Source organism: Vanacampus margaritifer, chromosome 6 (genome assembly GCF_051991255.1).
Source record: "Vanacampus margaritifer isolate UIUO_Vmar chromosome 6, RoL_Vmar_1.0, whole genome shotgun sequence".
NCBI lineage: Eukaryota > Metazoa > Chordata > Actinopteri > Syngnathiformes > Syngnathidae > Vanacampus > Vanacampus margaritifer.
The window spans coordinates 17,595,050-17,611,494 of record NC_135437.1 but is presented as its reverse complement, the minus strand read 5'-3'; the positions used below and the strand labels follow the sequence as shown (position 1 = coordinate 17,611,494).

Here is a 16,445-nt window from a genome sequence, read left to right as displayed (position 1 = left end):
AGACTCGGTTATCGGTCTCAAAAGTGGTATAGAGCATCCCTAATTTAAAGTACAGTATCGGGTTTGTGTGATTGTGACGCTGACAGATTTGCTCACTACAGCTCATGGCACGTGAAACTAGAGGCACATTTCAATACATTAAAACAGAATAGAAAACTTAATTATTTTAGATTAGTTAGATTTATATGGTAGATTCCCTACAAACAGACTAAAAGATACAGGAGGGGGGGGGGGGGTTGGTTGGTTGGCAGAATGAACTGATTAATACAGTGGAACATCGTTTTTTGTGACTAATTTGAATGCTTTAAATTCAATAAATCTGTTCCAGAAAAAAAAAAAAAAAAACAGTGTAAAATAAATATACCAAAGTGGATAAATGAACATTCAACATCAATTTTACCTTAATGGAAGACTTTTTACAGCGAGGGGAAAGGCGGCAACCACGATTCCACAATGCAAGCTTTTATTAAAAATTCCAGGCAATTACAAGCCTATAATGGTCTGATCGGCAAGTTGGGAAACATTGGCATAACATCCTGTCAAAAGTCAGCCCTTCAAAAATAAAAGCATGTCAATTCACAGTACTTGATTTGGCACTCTGGTGGCTTAGTCACACTCAAACTGTCTTAAATGCAACTTTTAAAAAAGGCAACAATGAAAATGTGGTCAAACTGTGTTATGCTGAAGATCGTATTTTTGACAGTATCTGTTATGCAGATGTTGAGTTGTTATAAAAGCTTGCATTATGAAATACATCTGATGAACCCAAATCAATTTCCGAAAATGTATTGCAGAGGGATGCTTTTTTGTGTGTATGAAATCCAAGCAGATGTACAAAAACTGAGACAAAATTTAGATGAAATAAATCATATTTTCAAAAAATAGCATATGAAAACCAAGGTTCCACTCTAGTTAAAGCGGTTCGAACCTGTTGAGGAATATGCTGCTGACGTCGTCGTGGGTGATGGGCGGCTTCTTGGAGCTGGCGGCCATGCGCAGCGGCCTCAGGAAGTTGTTGACCAGGATGTGCAGCTGCTGCACGTACTCGGCCTCCGAGTCCAACATGCTGAACACCACCTGGTTCCTCTTCCTCATGCTCTCGGCGTGCGGCGAGCGGATGTAATCCTGGATGATGGTCTTCCACTTCCTCCTGCAGATCCAGCCGCGCAGGAAGCTCTGGACCTGCAACCGCAAATAAAAACACGAGGTTGTTTTTTATTTAAAAAAAAAGACAAAACACGCAGCAAAAAAAAGAGAAGAGCTTTACCTTTTTGATCTTTTTGATTTCGGAGTCATCGTCGGTTGGGGCGGCCGTGGGACTGGCGTGGATCTTCTCGTTGTCTTTTAGCAGCCCTGCGATCTGTCAAGGGAAAAGACCAATAGTTTAATGTTATACTGTATGCTTCTCGTTTACTATCATTTCAAAACAAGGAGTGAGCGGCACATCGGAAAATTAAACCATAATTTCCTTTTCTTGTCTTTTTTTTCCTGGAGAGCTCAGTATTGTTCATTCGGTAATTTTACCGATTTGACATGTGTCATCATCATTGCTCTCTTTTTTTATTTTTTATTTTATTTTATTTTATTTTGTATGCGTGTGAGTGTGTTTGTATTCATTAGTTCACCTAAAACTTATTTTAAAAAATCCCATGACCAAACCATAACTTTCTTATTATAGTCTCGTTTTTTGATATCACAAAACCCCGCCACATTTCATAGTCTGTATTGTTCTTCACTTTTACTGAAGTAAAGGAGTTGGAAGCAGTAGTTCGAGTATTTTTATTATTATTATTTTTATATATATACAAGTAGCTTGTACATCTAGTGTGAGTACTTTTGCCACTTCTGTTTAAATGCATTATGTTCCAAGTGGTAAAACCACAGACTGGAGCTGCTGTGAACTGTTTGATGCTAAGTGTCTCCATTTACTTTGTAGCCCAGCAAAAGGGGAGCTAATTGCTGTTGCATTTTTATTGAAGAGATGCAATATAAAACAGTGTTCATGCATATTCCCCTCCCCTAATCCCATTTCACAGGCGTCACATTAGCACATGAAAGCAAAATGACTATTTGAAGTGAAGAATGGGGGAAGGCAGCCCTGTTGGAGGCATTGTTGTTGAGAGGACATGCAAAGTGGAGCGCTGAGCATTGGCCACAGAAGATATTTCAAATTTTTACCACCCCAAAAAAATACACCGGTAATATCGTAGATGATATATGTATATATATATATTAGTGGTGGTAGTTACAATTTTTATTCATAATTTCTGTTTCATGTGTACAGTAAAATGTACAATAATACACTTGTTAAATGATAAAAGTGGAAGAAAAAAAAGTTACATCAAAAATTTGGCTGCATCTTTTAGTCCTTGATACAGTAATTTCATAATAATTCATAAAATTGAGTCCAAATTAAAAAGATCAATTTTTTTTATTCTTGGTGACAGCTCAGTATAAGTATGCATCTAATCTTTAACATGAAATAACTTGTGAAATTCTGCACATTTTTAAAATTGTAAAATACAACTTGACCTCAGTCTCTAAAAATGTGAAACAGTAATAGAAATATGGTTACATCTTTTAGTCATTGATACAGTCATTTCATAAATTATAAAATTTAGTTAAAATTAAAAAGGTGTGTAAAACGTATAAAAAAAACAAGTGTGATATTGATTTGTGTTAAGGTCATTTTTCTGCCACTAGATGGCATGATTGCATTTGTAAGACGTTGGTGGCAGCTCAGTGCATTTTTGTTTTCATATTAAGAGCTATAACATGAATAAAGTTGTGAAACTGCACATTTTTAAAATTGTAAAATACAGCTTGACCCCAGTCTCTACAAATACTGTATATGCATTATTATTAAATTTATTACTGCAAAATTTTGATGTGGACGTGTCAGTTGCGTTGTGAGCGGGAATTCCCCCAGTACAGGCTTTCCAAGTAAGGGGCACTCATTAATTGCGCATTAAAAAATTTAGTGTCGTTAAAGAAACTTTAAATTAACTCAAAATTAACGCACTAATTTTGACACCCCTAACATATATAACATATATAAGAATACCTGAAATGTTACCGTAAAACCTTAAGAGTGAAAAAATGAGTTAACTTTTACCTCAGACTTGAGCCTCTCAATCTCGATTTCCCCGTCTTCTATCTGTTGTCGAAGTTGCTTAGCAACCGTTTTCTCCGTCTCCACAATTTGAAGGAGATGAAGATATTTCTGCATGAGGGTCTCGTGCTCGTTGGCCAAGTTCCTGTAACTGTCAGAGGCACGCACACACGCAGAGTGAGTGAACGTACCGTCACACTAGCGATGGCTTTCACATCCCGAGTGTTGCGGCTCAAATCAAAGCGATCAGAATTTCTTGCGAACAAAGCACTTTCTCCTCCATCTCTTTGCTTACGTAACCATGGCAACGCAAGCCCCCTAAAGACTGAGCACCTCAGTCAAATATTACGTACCCTACACCGACAACTTCGAATTGTACATTTCACTGACATGCTTTTTTTTCCCGGTCCTTTTTTTTTACCTGGCGTGTGATATGGCAGCCACCCATTCATCGCAGTCCTTCACATCTTCTGTGCGCAACTCGAGGGCCTTTTGGTTTTCGTGAGTGAAGCTGACGGTGAAATAATACTGCAATAAGAGGACCAAAGGGGTTGGCTGGTTAAAAGCCTGACAGCAGTTTTAACGTGCGGTTTTGCAGCCCATTTTACAGTAAACATTCCAAACTAACAAACTCAATTTCTCATCTTACAATATACACCAATAACCATGATGACCAAAGATATACATTATAAAATGAACCTACAGCCGTTGCTTTCTGTAGACGTAAAAAGGAGGATTATTCACGATTTCACATTCAACAACCTACTAATAATAAACAAATCTAGGCTGAGCTTGAATTACGTCCTGTTTTCAGGCTTCTTCTGTCAAATTTAGTACCAAACAATAGTGTGCTGCCATCTAGTGGGAGACAGTGGACTTACACAGACAATGAATGAGAGGCAGAAAAGAAAACGCTTTTATGAAAATGGATTGGCTAGCTCAACAACTAATGTAACATATGCCTTGCAATATTATCTGTCTACATATTGCTAGCGTCAAGCCAAAACCTTATGTCACAAATTGGCACATTTTTTAATAAATAAATAAAAATCTATACTTTTGGCCAGTCCGCACGTGGAGTTGTCATTTTTAAGATTATTATTATTTTTTTTTTAAACTATTTTAAGTATTGAAAATGGCTTGCTGTCTTTGATGATGCAATGTTAATGATTGAACAAACATGCCGTTTTTGGGGTCTCCTGAAAAGTAACTTCGGCGGTACAAGGTTTTGGCCCGAAGCCAGCGATATGTTGCTCTACCGTTTGCGTTCAGATATTTGTTGTTTAAAGGGTTAGAATGTATTTGCATTTTGTGTTAGCATTAAGCTAGCGTTGTTTAATACCAAGTTATGTGGTTATTTTATTTACATAATGTGTAATCCTCTGTTTTATGTTTAGTTTATCAGTAAACTTCAACCGGTAGTGGCAGCTTGAAGCATTTTTTTTTTTCAAAGAATTGCTCACCATGCGCCAAAACCGAACAACTTCTCGCACCTTGAAAAGTTAGGTTACTCGGGTTTTAATTTAAGTTAAAAGCGGAGTTTAAAAAACTATTTTTTGTCATAAACCGGTAACATTTCATTGTTGCCGATGAAAGGAATACATGCATTTACCAAGAAACATGAAGAAGGCACACTTTACTTGCTTTAGTGGGGCACATAAAATAATATTGCGGCTCAAATCTGGCCCTCAGGCCTTTAGTTTGCTCCCTGTTGAAGCCGAAGCTCCTCAAGTAGCGGCTTGATTAAAGCCGCTTATGTCTTTGCGTTTGCTTTGGCTCTGGCTGCTGCACGCGTTCTGGAGCCGATTTAGAAGCGCACAGGGGCCCGGGGAAGCCACATCTTCTTCTTCATCATCATCATCATCATCATCGCCCACCCATGCAACGGATGGTTAGAGCTCAGCGAGGGAAGCCTCCCCCAGCTCCATTCCTGGGATGTCTCTTAGCTCCCGGGAGGAAATGCCATAAGACATGGAGGCTGGAGCCACGGCCAATTATGTAACTGTACGATACCTGTTTCCTAGCAACTCGGCTCGACGTGATCGGTCGGGCTGTTGTTGCGTTTTTGTGGTGTCACTCCAGTCTTGACGAGCGCACTTGCTTTCTGGCGCCGCAGCAGCAACTAATTGGAAATGCTTATGATCTTCAAATTGAGCTGTTTCCGACGTATGCATTATTCAGTCGCCATTAAACAATCACATATTTTTTCAACTGGAGGGACACTCTTCTGTTTACTGTTTGGAAAGTTGACTTTTCAGTTTCCGACAGCGTCGAGCGAAGGTGTCGTCCCCTCTAATCTTTGGCCCGCGTGTTCAACAGGCGCCTATCAACCTGCGACTGATCGTTATTCATGGCTGACTGCTCCTCCATCTTCACTTTCATTAGGTATTCATCTAGTGTCAAAGAGGATCTATTTCTGGCAGCGAGTCACGCATGTTGCTGTACCTTTTCATCACCTGTTTTCCAAAGTGTCTGGTGAGAGGCGACACCAAACACGCTGTCTGCTATCTGATTCGCATTTAAGGCTGAGTCATGCATCTTTAAAATCATCGCAGGTCCTCAAGAGTCAGGGATGTGTGAGAGGAGATGATATTGAAAGCTTTGAGTCTCTAGTTTTAGGGAGTGCTAGAGTTGTCACTGTAGGCCAATGTTATGACTGCCCTTCGTTAGGGACGGTCCGGGTTGAGTCTCGGCGGATTTCGCATTTCTGCATTGTCTTGTCGCGATACTAGGCAGGTTCCATCACAGCATCCCGTTTTTTGGCCATATGTATGTCAATCACACAGTTGCCATAGCAATTCATATGATGAATCCATTAAAAGAGAATTGAATTGTTAAATTGCGTTCTCATTCAGCTCCCGCATCTAATCATCTACTTTCTGCTTCTAAGAATCATGGGAAATGTAGTCCTAATGCTGCTGCTGAGGTCAGATTCAACGCAAGCGGATGTTTGAAGCACATGTTTCCAATGTGGGACTGGCACGAGATAAACTACATAGCCAATTGACAATTTCGAACATCTAAACAGTTCTGCTATTTCCACAATGCAACAATTTATTTTGTGTGTGTTTGCCTATGTGACTGGCATACAAACCAGGCATGTTGTTATAGTAACATTTTATCACATTAAAAATAATCCTCAGAAATCAAATTAGAAATATCCAATGCTGCATTCGAGGAACGTGGGAAATCAGATTAATCCCACTCAGATTGTGTCAGTTCCGCCCTCAAAGCATTTGAGGCAAATGCAAAAACAAGATATATGTTCACGTGACACAACGTGATTTGGAATGAATGTGTTAACTCGAAAAACAAACAGTTTATTGGAATCAGCCATCTTTATTGTTTACAGTTGCCTCCAACGCTTTATGGCGGAACTGGGACACTCCGACTAGGATAAATCCGACTTTAAATGGAGCCTACCATTTTGACTTGTGACGTCATTTCGGACTTGTCAATAGCTGCTGAGACAGAGCAAAAAAGGTTGGATAATGGTGAGTGCATTGGCTTGTTTATCACTGTTGAACTGTCAACCGAAATAGCATTTAGCATTAGCTAAAGTAATAACCCCCTGAAGGCGAACAAAAAAGTGCCATGCAGGAAAAAATGTGATCAGAAAAAAAAGATGAAGTAAATGTGTAAACAATCTATCATTTCATTACACAAAAAAAAGGCACAACAAGACATCTTCTTGACTTGAGAAAAACTTCAGTAATTAATCTGATTCTATCTGATGACATTCAATATAAGACTCTGTCTTGGTGTTGAAGCGTACTGCATCATACTGGGAGTTGTTTCTAACATTTTGTTTAGCTTCTCTATCTAGATCAGAGTGGCAACGACTAGCTAGAATCAGTGCATATCTGCACCACTGCCCAACCACGATTAAACTCAATAGCAATAAACATGTTTAATTGATTCCTGTTAAAGCGGACAATTCGTCTTCTTCCTTAGAAGTTACACAAGCTCCCGTCGTTATAGGACAGATGCACCTAATGAGGTATCTAGTGAGCTGACATAGGTAGCATAGCCAAAAATTGTACTTAAGTAAGAATGACTATATATGCCCTATAGTACTTTGTGCTCAATAGTGAATAACTTGCTGCGCCTCAAAAACAAAGACAAAAACCAAGTTTATTCTATTCTCTTCGAAAAAATGCACCACTTCCTGCTGTAGTTCTGTTGTGTTTTGTGACCCGTCTAATTGGACCCGTCAATCAAATACCGTTAATAGCAAAAGATGTGAGACAAGTGTACTTCAGCCATCCACTTACTCCCTGCCTTTTCCGCTGCATCATTCTTTAGGATGCAAGTAAGCGTCGCCATAGAAACCTGAGCTTCGATGCCTATTCAACTCGAATAAATATTGTAGCCACTATGGAGGAGAAGATTAGAGCATGAGAAATGTAAGGAAACAAGAGCAGGTGGTTTCTTCATTAAACGTGTTTGTTTATGTCGTTAACCTTCATAATATTTATTGCAAAATTGATCCTCGCGATTGTGCTGCATTCTGCTGGATCAGCACCAGGGCAGATGTTCTCAGCAAGAGCCAGAACTCACTTTGGATCTCAGCCTCATCCTAGCCGTGACGTCAATATTCACAACGCGTTTATTCAGACCAGATGGATCGTTTTCATATTTATCTTTTTTTATTTTTTTTTTATTTTGCACACAAATGCATTCTGTCTGGTTAATTTCTAGAGGCAGAGCTACAAGGTTGAGGCCTAAACACCGATTACTGCACCATCTATCTAAGGTGCTTTTGTGCTGCTATTTGTGTTGTTTCACATGACCTATTTATTTAAAGGAAATCCATTCAGGGCGCTTAAATCAGAGCTGACTGATCAGTGGAACCCTGCTGTTTCTTTTTTTGCCTCCAATAAACAATTTCACCACACGATGGCACTGTTGCAACCACAACTTTTTTTTTTAAGAATCTCTCCACCCCCCAAAAATATAACACTTTTTAAAAGTGAATATAGTTAATGCAAAGCCGTTACACGAGTTACACAACATTTTCACATTGTATAGTAAAAAATAAAAAATAAACTATCGTAGCCTATATCGTTCTAAAAAAAAATGGATTAACGGCTGGCTTGCCACGCGCATAAAAAGCAGAACACTGCAGCAGGCATTGGCGTTAGGTGATAATATTGTTACCTCATCATTAATGCTATATGCATGGATTACATAACGCGCGAGACAGCAACCTGCAACCGCGTGCTTTCGCTTTTTTTTCCCTCCCTTTTTTTGTGCCGCGCTTTATCGAGGTCATCATGCATCTGACAAGACAAGATCATACATAACAGATGTGAACGCGTGTATATTAAAAGGAAGAAAAAAAACACGTCTGAAGACATCACGCGCAAGTGTTATAGCGCACGTGTGTGTGTTTGCGCGCACACCTGCTTTTCCAAACACTCCTTGGCCGAGAGCGAAGGTTTGGGCGAAGGCGCTCTGTCGCATATGCATCCCTCCAACAGGTACAATCCCGAGGGGCGAGAGCTGCTCTCGTTCTCGAAATAAAAGAGCATGTTTTGCAAAAGCGCAAACCACTTGGTGTGCCATTTGGTGTTGTCCGAGCTCTTCTTGCTCAAGCAGCCGCGTCTCGTCCCGTCCTTCTTTGCCAAAAGCCCCAGGTAGGTGACATGACCGTCATTCAGCCGTATTCCCTTCTGCATTTTTGCTGGAGAGGAGACTTCGGCGTGCGCGCTTACACGGTCCTTACATCATCTCTCCAACGGCCCCGGAGAGGGAAAAAGAGGGGAGTCGGAAAGACAAGACTTTTAAGTGAAAAAGCAAGAGCCGCATTGTGAGAAGAACCCCTCGCAGGTCCACGTTGTCCGCGGGTGACAGAGAGACAAGATGATGAGGGGGGAGAGGGGAGGAGGGGGGGGAAAGAAGGCAGGAGGTTGTGCGCTCTCCTCCCATGGAAAGAAAAAGAAAGAAAGGGAGAAAAAAAAAAAAGATCTCCAGAAAGCAGCAGCAGCAGCAGGCAGGCTGGCTGCTGAGCGAGGCAGAGCTGGCTCAGGTCACGTGACGCATGCTTGGGGAAGCAGATTTCAGCACCTTGGACAGGGAGCACTCCGCAACATGCTGCACCAAGTCCTCCTCAATAAAAAGACACGTTTGAAGACAATTTGAGATGAAGTATGCCAAACGTTGCTTGTTGTCATAGATGACAAATTGCAATTACCGCAGATCGATACCAGCCAAGGAAGCTGTTACCCCTCACGTGAACAGAAAAAAAACCTTTCCTAAAATTTGAAGTGTTTTTAAAGAAGAGTCAACAGTACTTCCTTTGAGGTAATTTAACGCAGAGCTAAAGATGTCCAAAGTGTAAATCTGGCTGCGGTTGCTGACAGATTGCGGATGAAAGAAGATAAACTGCCGATTAATGTTGACTTTCTGGAAATATTGATTGTATCAGTCAGATATTGATCAGAACCATTATATACATATAATATATACATATATTATATATGGGGAGGAGGGCAACAGGCCAAATGGAACTACACTCTAAAAACAGAATTGTTACACCAATTTAAGATTACAAATTGAATTGTTGATCAACTTAAAAACAAAAAAAAATCACTTCAACTGGTAACACACAATTGAATTAAGTTAGTCCAAAGCGAATATATTAAGTTTAACTAATTATGAGTTAATTAAATTTAACACTTTAGATTGGAGCCACTTTGGATTAACTATTACATTTAATGAAATCATAATTAGTTCAATTTAATATATTCTCTTTTGACTAACTTAATTCAATCGTGTGTTACCACAGTGATTTATTTTTTTTTTTTAAAGTTGGGAAGTTCGGAAGTGGAACATATTGTATCGGGACATTCCTACTAATCTTATCTTAAATCAACTTTACGTCACAACTCAAACATGGCAACCACCTTCAGCCCATCCAAATTCAATCATCAACCCAACTTTGAGTAACCGAATCTGCTCAAAATCCACAACAATGCAGTGAGTGGATTAGGAAAACAACCCAGGATTTTTAGTTTGTGAGTTTGCATTGTATTTTAAATAAAAATAAATAAAAAACATTTTTGACATATTTGTTGAAACAGTCATAGATTTGAGAGAGAAAAAAATCAGCTTTCTCCGGCCCCATCTTGTATTTGTAATTGGATATGCAAGAGACCACCGAGCCTGAGGAAAAACAACCAATCAGAAACAGAAGGCGTGGTTTACAAGGTGTCAATCATTTGTCACACACTCGCAAAGACACTGATCCGTGACACTCACATCCTCTCACCCTTGCACAATATAAAACTTCAAATCAATGAAGTGTAGTAACAAATTCAACTACTGAGGTTGCACTACAGTTCTAAAGGAGGATTTTTTTTAAAAGCGCTGTGTCATCATATAGGATGGAAAATACTTTTGTTTTTGTCGGCATAGTTGCAGAGCTTGACGTTAAAAAAAAAAAAGCAGCCTCTCTGAGCATCCAATTTGTTTAAAAGGCAAAGTCTCTAATCTGCTGCCATCAGTCCTTGGGCAACTTTCTAGAGAGCTTTATTTATTACCGCATCTCCATTGTTATCCTTTCTGTCTTCAATCTAGTTCGCAATAAATCCACATCACTAACGCCATGTTAGCTAGCTGATCCCTGTACTTTAAAATCTTCCACCTCAAGACGATGTACAGTAAGGCAGTCAGTGAACGAAATGAGTGAGCTGCCTTCAATGTTAGTGTACGAATAAGCAAGTAACGCAAAAGTGACAACAGTGATTTGACTTTGCAGCATGATTCAGTTAGGAAGCTGACCTCTTCCCGTTTAGCAGTTATTTTTTGAAATGTTTTTGAAATTAACTGATATTTTACTTTGACAGGATGGAAATGGAAAAGTACACACCTACTGTATGATGAAAATTATGTAACTTCAGATTTTCAAAGCGTGACTATCGATGCTAAGGTTAGCATGGCAATGGCGTTTTGTATTGTTTGTTAGCATTAAGCTAAGTGGGCTTTCTGTATTTCCTGTATTTTAAATACACTACTACCTACATTTTTTCATTCCGAAAAAAAGAGATTGTTCATCGCTTCAAATCCACATGCTGTCTTTCAAAAGGGACGATCAAGATATGCGGTCAGATATGTGAAACGGCAGAGAGGGAAAAAAATCCACGCCATAACAGTCAAGCATCACTGTCAGTCTTGTTTGACACTGTGTGATCTGTCCCTGCATGCGCGCGCGTGTGTGTATAAGCCAGCGGGAATGTCTTTCTGTCACTGTGTGTGTGTGTGTGTGTCATCTGGTGTTTTCTGCTGCTGTCACAGAGGATCCTGCCTGCCGTGGTGTCCTTCCCACAGTCGCCCATGAGAAGGCTGCAGTCCTAATTACATGATCCGGCACGTTTCTAATTCGCCATAGCCCTCTCAAATGACATTTACTAATTACTCCTTCCTTTTTTTTTCTCTCTTTTTTTTTTAAAAGAAACACACTTTTTTGTTTTATGCGTGCGGGGCTCCCTCATGCTTGTTGCCGTGTGGAGGCAAAATAAGTTGTGGCAGTCACAGCCCACTGGAAGAGCAAATGTAAACAGGCTTCTTAAATCCTTTTAAAGCATGATGTCGTGTTTAACAATCTGGATTAGTTTTACTTCAGAGGAATCGAATAAAGGGAGTGTGTGTGTGTGTGTGTGTGGGGGGGGGGGGGGGCTCTGCAATGCAGTAGACTTGGGATAAAAAGCAGAGCTGAAGGAAATCAAAATATGCTTCATTCAAGTTGGCATATGCCATAAAAAAAAAATACAAACACGTACCGACTTATTGAAACCAGCCTGAACAGATAAAAAAAAAGAAAAAAAAGAAAAAAAGAAAAGTCAACATCAACAAATGAATTAATAAATATATTTTGTTTCCCCCCAAAAATGGGGGGGGGGGTGCTATCCCCAAAGCACACCCATTCCCCTTTGACAGGCTGGGTAGCAAATAAATAAATTAATTAATAAATAATAATAATAATAAAATAACTAATTAATTGATTATTAACGTAACTTATACATGGTGACAATATGGCAATATATTACATAATGTGTATGATTTTTTTTTTTAATGTGTTCCAAGCAACACTCACAGAAATAATTCAAGCCTAATTTAAGATTTGTGTATTTTTTTTCACATAAAAAATTCACATTTCCTTAGCTTAGTTTAGCTTTTGAGGAAGGCGCCGAAACTAGTCAACGTAAACGTTTTTGTCAAAATACTTTCATTATTAATTTAGAGTAATTATACTTTATTAATACTAAAAACATAAACCTGAGGATTATGCATTTGACATAAATAGGCTTTATTAGACTAACGAATATGTATCATATAATCTATAAACAGTTGGGTCAAAAATAACCCAACTATGGGTAAAAAATTAACCGATCCGCTCCTTGAGTCTATTTGACCCTACTTTGAGTCAAGAAATAGTTTTTTTTAGTGTAAAACAACATATTGGTCAGATCCTTTACTTGGACCAAAAAATTGGATCATTTTGTATAAAACAACCCAGAAAGTTGAGTCAAATTGACCCGTAAAAAGGATCGGGCCATTTTCTATCCAAAATTTGATTACTTTTGACTCAACTCTTTTTTAGAGTGTGTAAGGTTTATTTGGTAGGTTTGTCTTAAAATTCTCTAAAAAAAAAAATAAAGTAAATGGGAATTTGTCATGCTTATGCTCAGGCTCGCTGTATGTCTGAAAGCTGTCTAGTAGCTTTTTCTGTCATCTGTCAGTTGCATGCTGGGATATTCTTCCATCACACTCTTGTTGGCGCCAATGAAAAGGGTGCACTGTGTCAGAGTTGCGATGAAGTGGCACTTGAACCAAGCACAGGTGCACTTGGGGGCACCCTCAAGTCGTACTCCAGTGTGCAGCTGACACAAAATTCAGGGATATTAATTCTGAACTCATGAGAGCAACTGCAACAGAGAGAGCTTCTTGTTGCGCTGTGGTCGGAATAATCACACTTGTGCTACACTGGCCTGGCAGGAGCTGTTGGGCTGAGTTACAGTACAAACCAGTTTGGGTTCAACAAGAACAGGGGTCTGTTTGTGTCCTATCCAATGTGGCAGGCAGACATTGCTCCCACCGCTGCTCGCTCGCAACTCGGCCTCATTCGCCGCTGTCAAGACTGGTTAGCCCGCCTGTCAATCACAGCTTACAATTGGGAGGGGGGGGGGGACACACCAGACATGATGTTCTGACAGTATTGTGACTGTATTGCCGCGCATCGCCCATCGCCCATCCGATCCAAAATACTCTTTTTTTTCTTTTTTTTTACCAAGCAGTACAGTTTGTTAGTATGACGAGACAGTTTGTATCACTTATGGTTCGGTTCAATTTGGTTATAGAATCACACAGTATAATGGTGCCACAGTCCGACTTGGTATATTCATTTGCTGAGTTGCACTGCAGTTCGCTTATGTAGCATGGGGTTGATTGTCTGCTGATTGATTGGTCTACATACAATTGTCACTTCAGTGTTATAATTGAAAGTAAACTTGAAAGTTTAATTTATGTATGTCAATTGAAGGACTGCATCCTGTTGGTTGCAAATTATTATTATTATTATATTTTTTTTAAGTAGTATTTAGCAGCATGATCGCCCTGATAAATGCAGTATGGCAAATAAAAAAAATAGGTTTTTACCTTAAAACATTTATACATTTATTTCTTATGCCCGCCATATATAAATAAATAAATAAATAAATAAAATACAACATTAAAAATTAATAACAAAAACTCAAATCCGAAGAACATGAAATATTTGATTGGTGTTTAATGTTGCTCCATGCAGAAAATTGAATTCCAAATCACTACTGCCACGTGTGGCCGAAAAATGATATTTTTGGGCATATTTCTACATTGAGCAGCTTTAATGAGTCTATATAACATGACTTTGACTTTTTGAATTGAACTACTAAAATAATTGAACTACTAAAATAAATGAACTTTTCTCTAAGTAATGCTAAAATCTCATATAGGCCTGCAAGCATCTCTCATCTGGCTATTTGTCACTACTGAGGGGCACTATGTGGGACTTAACTCATTCACTGCCATTGACGGCTATAGACGTCAGAAATTCATTTAAACTACAGACGCTCCCCTACTTACGAACATTCGAGTTGCGAACAACGGTACATACGAACATTTCTGCGCGTACAGTATGTCGAAAAATGTTTGGAAAGAAATGCTGTAAGTTAGATTTTGTATTGCGCGTAGTGCTTCTTTCCGCCGCTAATACCGACGATTGGCGCTGTGAGAGCTCATTGGAGGCTGAGCAACGTGGTGAGGAGGAGGAGGAGAAGAAAGAAGAAAGAAGAAAGAAGAAACGCCGGCCCCCATGAAGCAGGAAATAACTTTTGAAGCCGGTTCCAGCGACGACGAAGAATCTCTCATGATATAAAATCCTCCTCTTCCTCCTCCTCCATCATCTCCTTAAGCATCGAGTACATCTTCCAAAAGTAAGTTAAACTTCATTTTATTTATCTTATTACGTACATGTACATACTGTGTGTGTCTCTCGCTCTCTCTCTCTAACATACGTAGTACAGTACTGTACGTATTCTCTCCATTTTATTAAAAGTTTTTTTCAGTACAAACCAATGCAGGTTACTTGTACAAGCCTTAAACATACTTATATAAACCTTCAATATACTTATATAGGCTTTAAACATAAATTATAATACAAAATATAGCACTGAAGCAACTTACGAACAAATTCACCTTACGATCGATCGTCCGGAACGTAACTCGTTCGTAAGGTGGGGAGCGTCTGTATTTCTATTAGTTTCACATTTTTTCCCACTTTTGCTAACAAAAGTATGAAAATCTAGGAAAAAAATATTGTACATTTAGAACAGATATAAAATTCGTGATTACTCTTGAGTTAACTAGTCATGTGATTAATTACAATAAAAAAAAAATAATCGCCTATCCCTAATTAAAAAAAGAAAAGAAAAAAAATATTAAAAACTTTTTTTAATTGTAATTAATCGCATGACTTCACTAGTTAACTCACGATTAATCACTAATTTTATATCTGTTCTAAATGTACAATATTTTTTTTTTAGGTTTTCATACTCTTGTTAACAAAAGTGGGAAAAAATGTGAAACTAATAGCAATAGTTCAAATGAATTTTTGACGTCTATAGCCGTCAATGGCAGTTAATGAGTTAATGGGTGGAGCTTGATGATGTTGATTGGTTGACAAATGGGTTTCATGACAGTTTTGTTATAAGTATTGCCTAGATTATTTTTTTTATTAAAATACAGCGTTGTCTTGAGATTGTGCCTATTGATGAAATGAATGCAAATTTAATAAATAAAATAAAAAATTAAAAAAAGTTTTTATTTGTGTTTCTTTGATATTCCCTCACCTCAGCAATATTGTATTATAAAATAAATGTTCTGAATTTGAGTTACCTCCATCATAAACCAAATAGCCACGTACATGATGCAACTTTCCTCCCTGCTGGAGACTGTTCCAAAGTGTGCGATGACCCAAACCGTAACGGTAGCCGCAATACTCACATCTCTGCGGTCTTATTGTAGACAAAACGCGCCCACGTGTTGTTCTGCGGTTGTGTAACAGCGCTGAGATGTTCCAGCGTCCCCAGAGGCCGCCGAGTCTTGGTCACATGCAGCCAGGATGTCTGGCTTGGTTCACATGGCTGGATGGATGAGCATTGCCACCTTTTTCAACAAAAACACAGAACAGCACACATACTCAAACTGCCATGTGGGACATTTAGAAAACAACATCTCATAAAGTGCCAATCAAAGCACTTTATTTGTTGGTAACAAAAGCCATCTTATTGGTTTGGAAATATGCAACTTTTCACTCCACATGTTTTTTTTTTTCCATGTCAGATGAAACAGTGTGTACTGTTTGAGTACGCTATTCTGGGAGCGGGACATGAATAATAGAGCGCCGGGGCCAACAATGTGTGTTACATTCCCTTTCTGCTGACCTGAGTGCACCGACGAGAGCGAGAGACGCGTGGAGGAGCGTCTGCGATGAGCCCCATCTCGGAGAGCTGCCGGTCCGGGCCGTGGCGCGATCCCAGCTCTCTTGGCCGCGGCCCAAGGCATTGTGATTTGTGCTCTTGCCATCTCGTCAGGTTGGGAGCGCGTGCGGCCGCAGCAGGTTTGTAATTGAATGTAACACTCAGCGGCTTTTTCCTGTGAGGCGCCTACAAAAAGGAAACAATAGAATATGTGCATGAATGAGGATGAGTGTGGAAGAACAGGGAAAAAAAGCCAACAGTATACACAATAATGTGGATTGATGTTCGATACAGTACATAGAGAAATAAGTTTC

General features: G+C 39.2%; 1 protein-coding gene across 2 annotated transcripts in view; it reads right to left on the bottom strand.

The window, feature by feature from the left end:
• LOC144054000 (ras-specific guanine nucleotide-releasing factor 1) overlaps nt 1-9,188 on the bottom strand; it is a 29,163-nt gene extending 19,975 nt beyond the window's left edge. The window contains exons 1-5 of one of the 2 annotated variants that reach the window (XM_077568996.1): nt 8,518-9,188; nt 3,534-3,640; nt 3,116-3,263; nt 1,268-1,360; nt 929-1,182 (exon numbers count right to left, since the gene is read on the bottom strand). In XM_077568996.1, the coding sequence (XP_077425122.1) occupies nt 929-1,182; nt 1,268-1,360; nt 3,116-3,263; nt 3,534-3,640; nt 8,518-8,793 (878 nt within the window). In that variant the 5' untranslated portion in view covers nt 8,794-9,188. Of the gene's footprint in view, nt 1-928; nt 1,183-1,267; nt 1,361-3,115; nt 3,264-3,533; nt 3,641-3,815; nt 3,933-8,517 lie in introns of those variants that run through there. The other variant, XM_077568997.1, reaches the window with a different exon arrangement.
• Between the last annotated feature and the right edge of the window lie 7,257 nt (nt 9,189-16,445).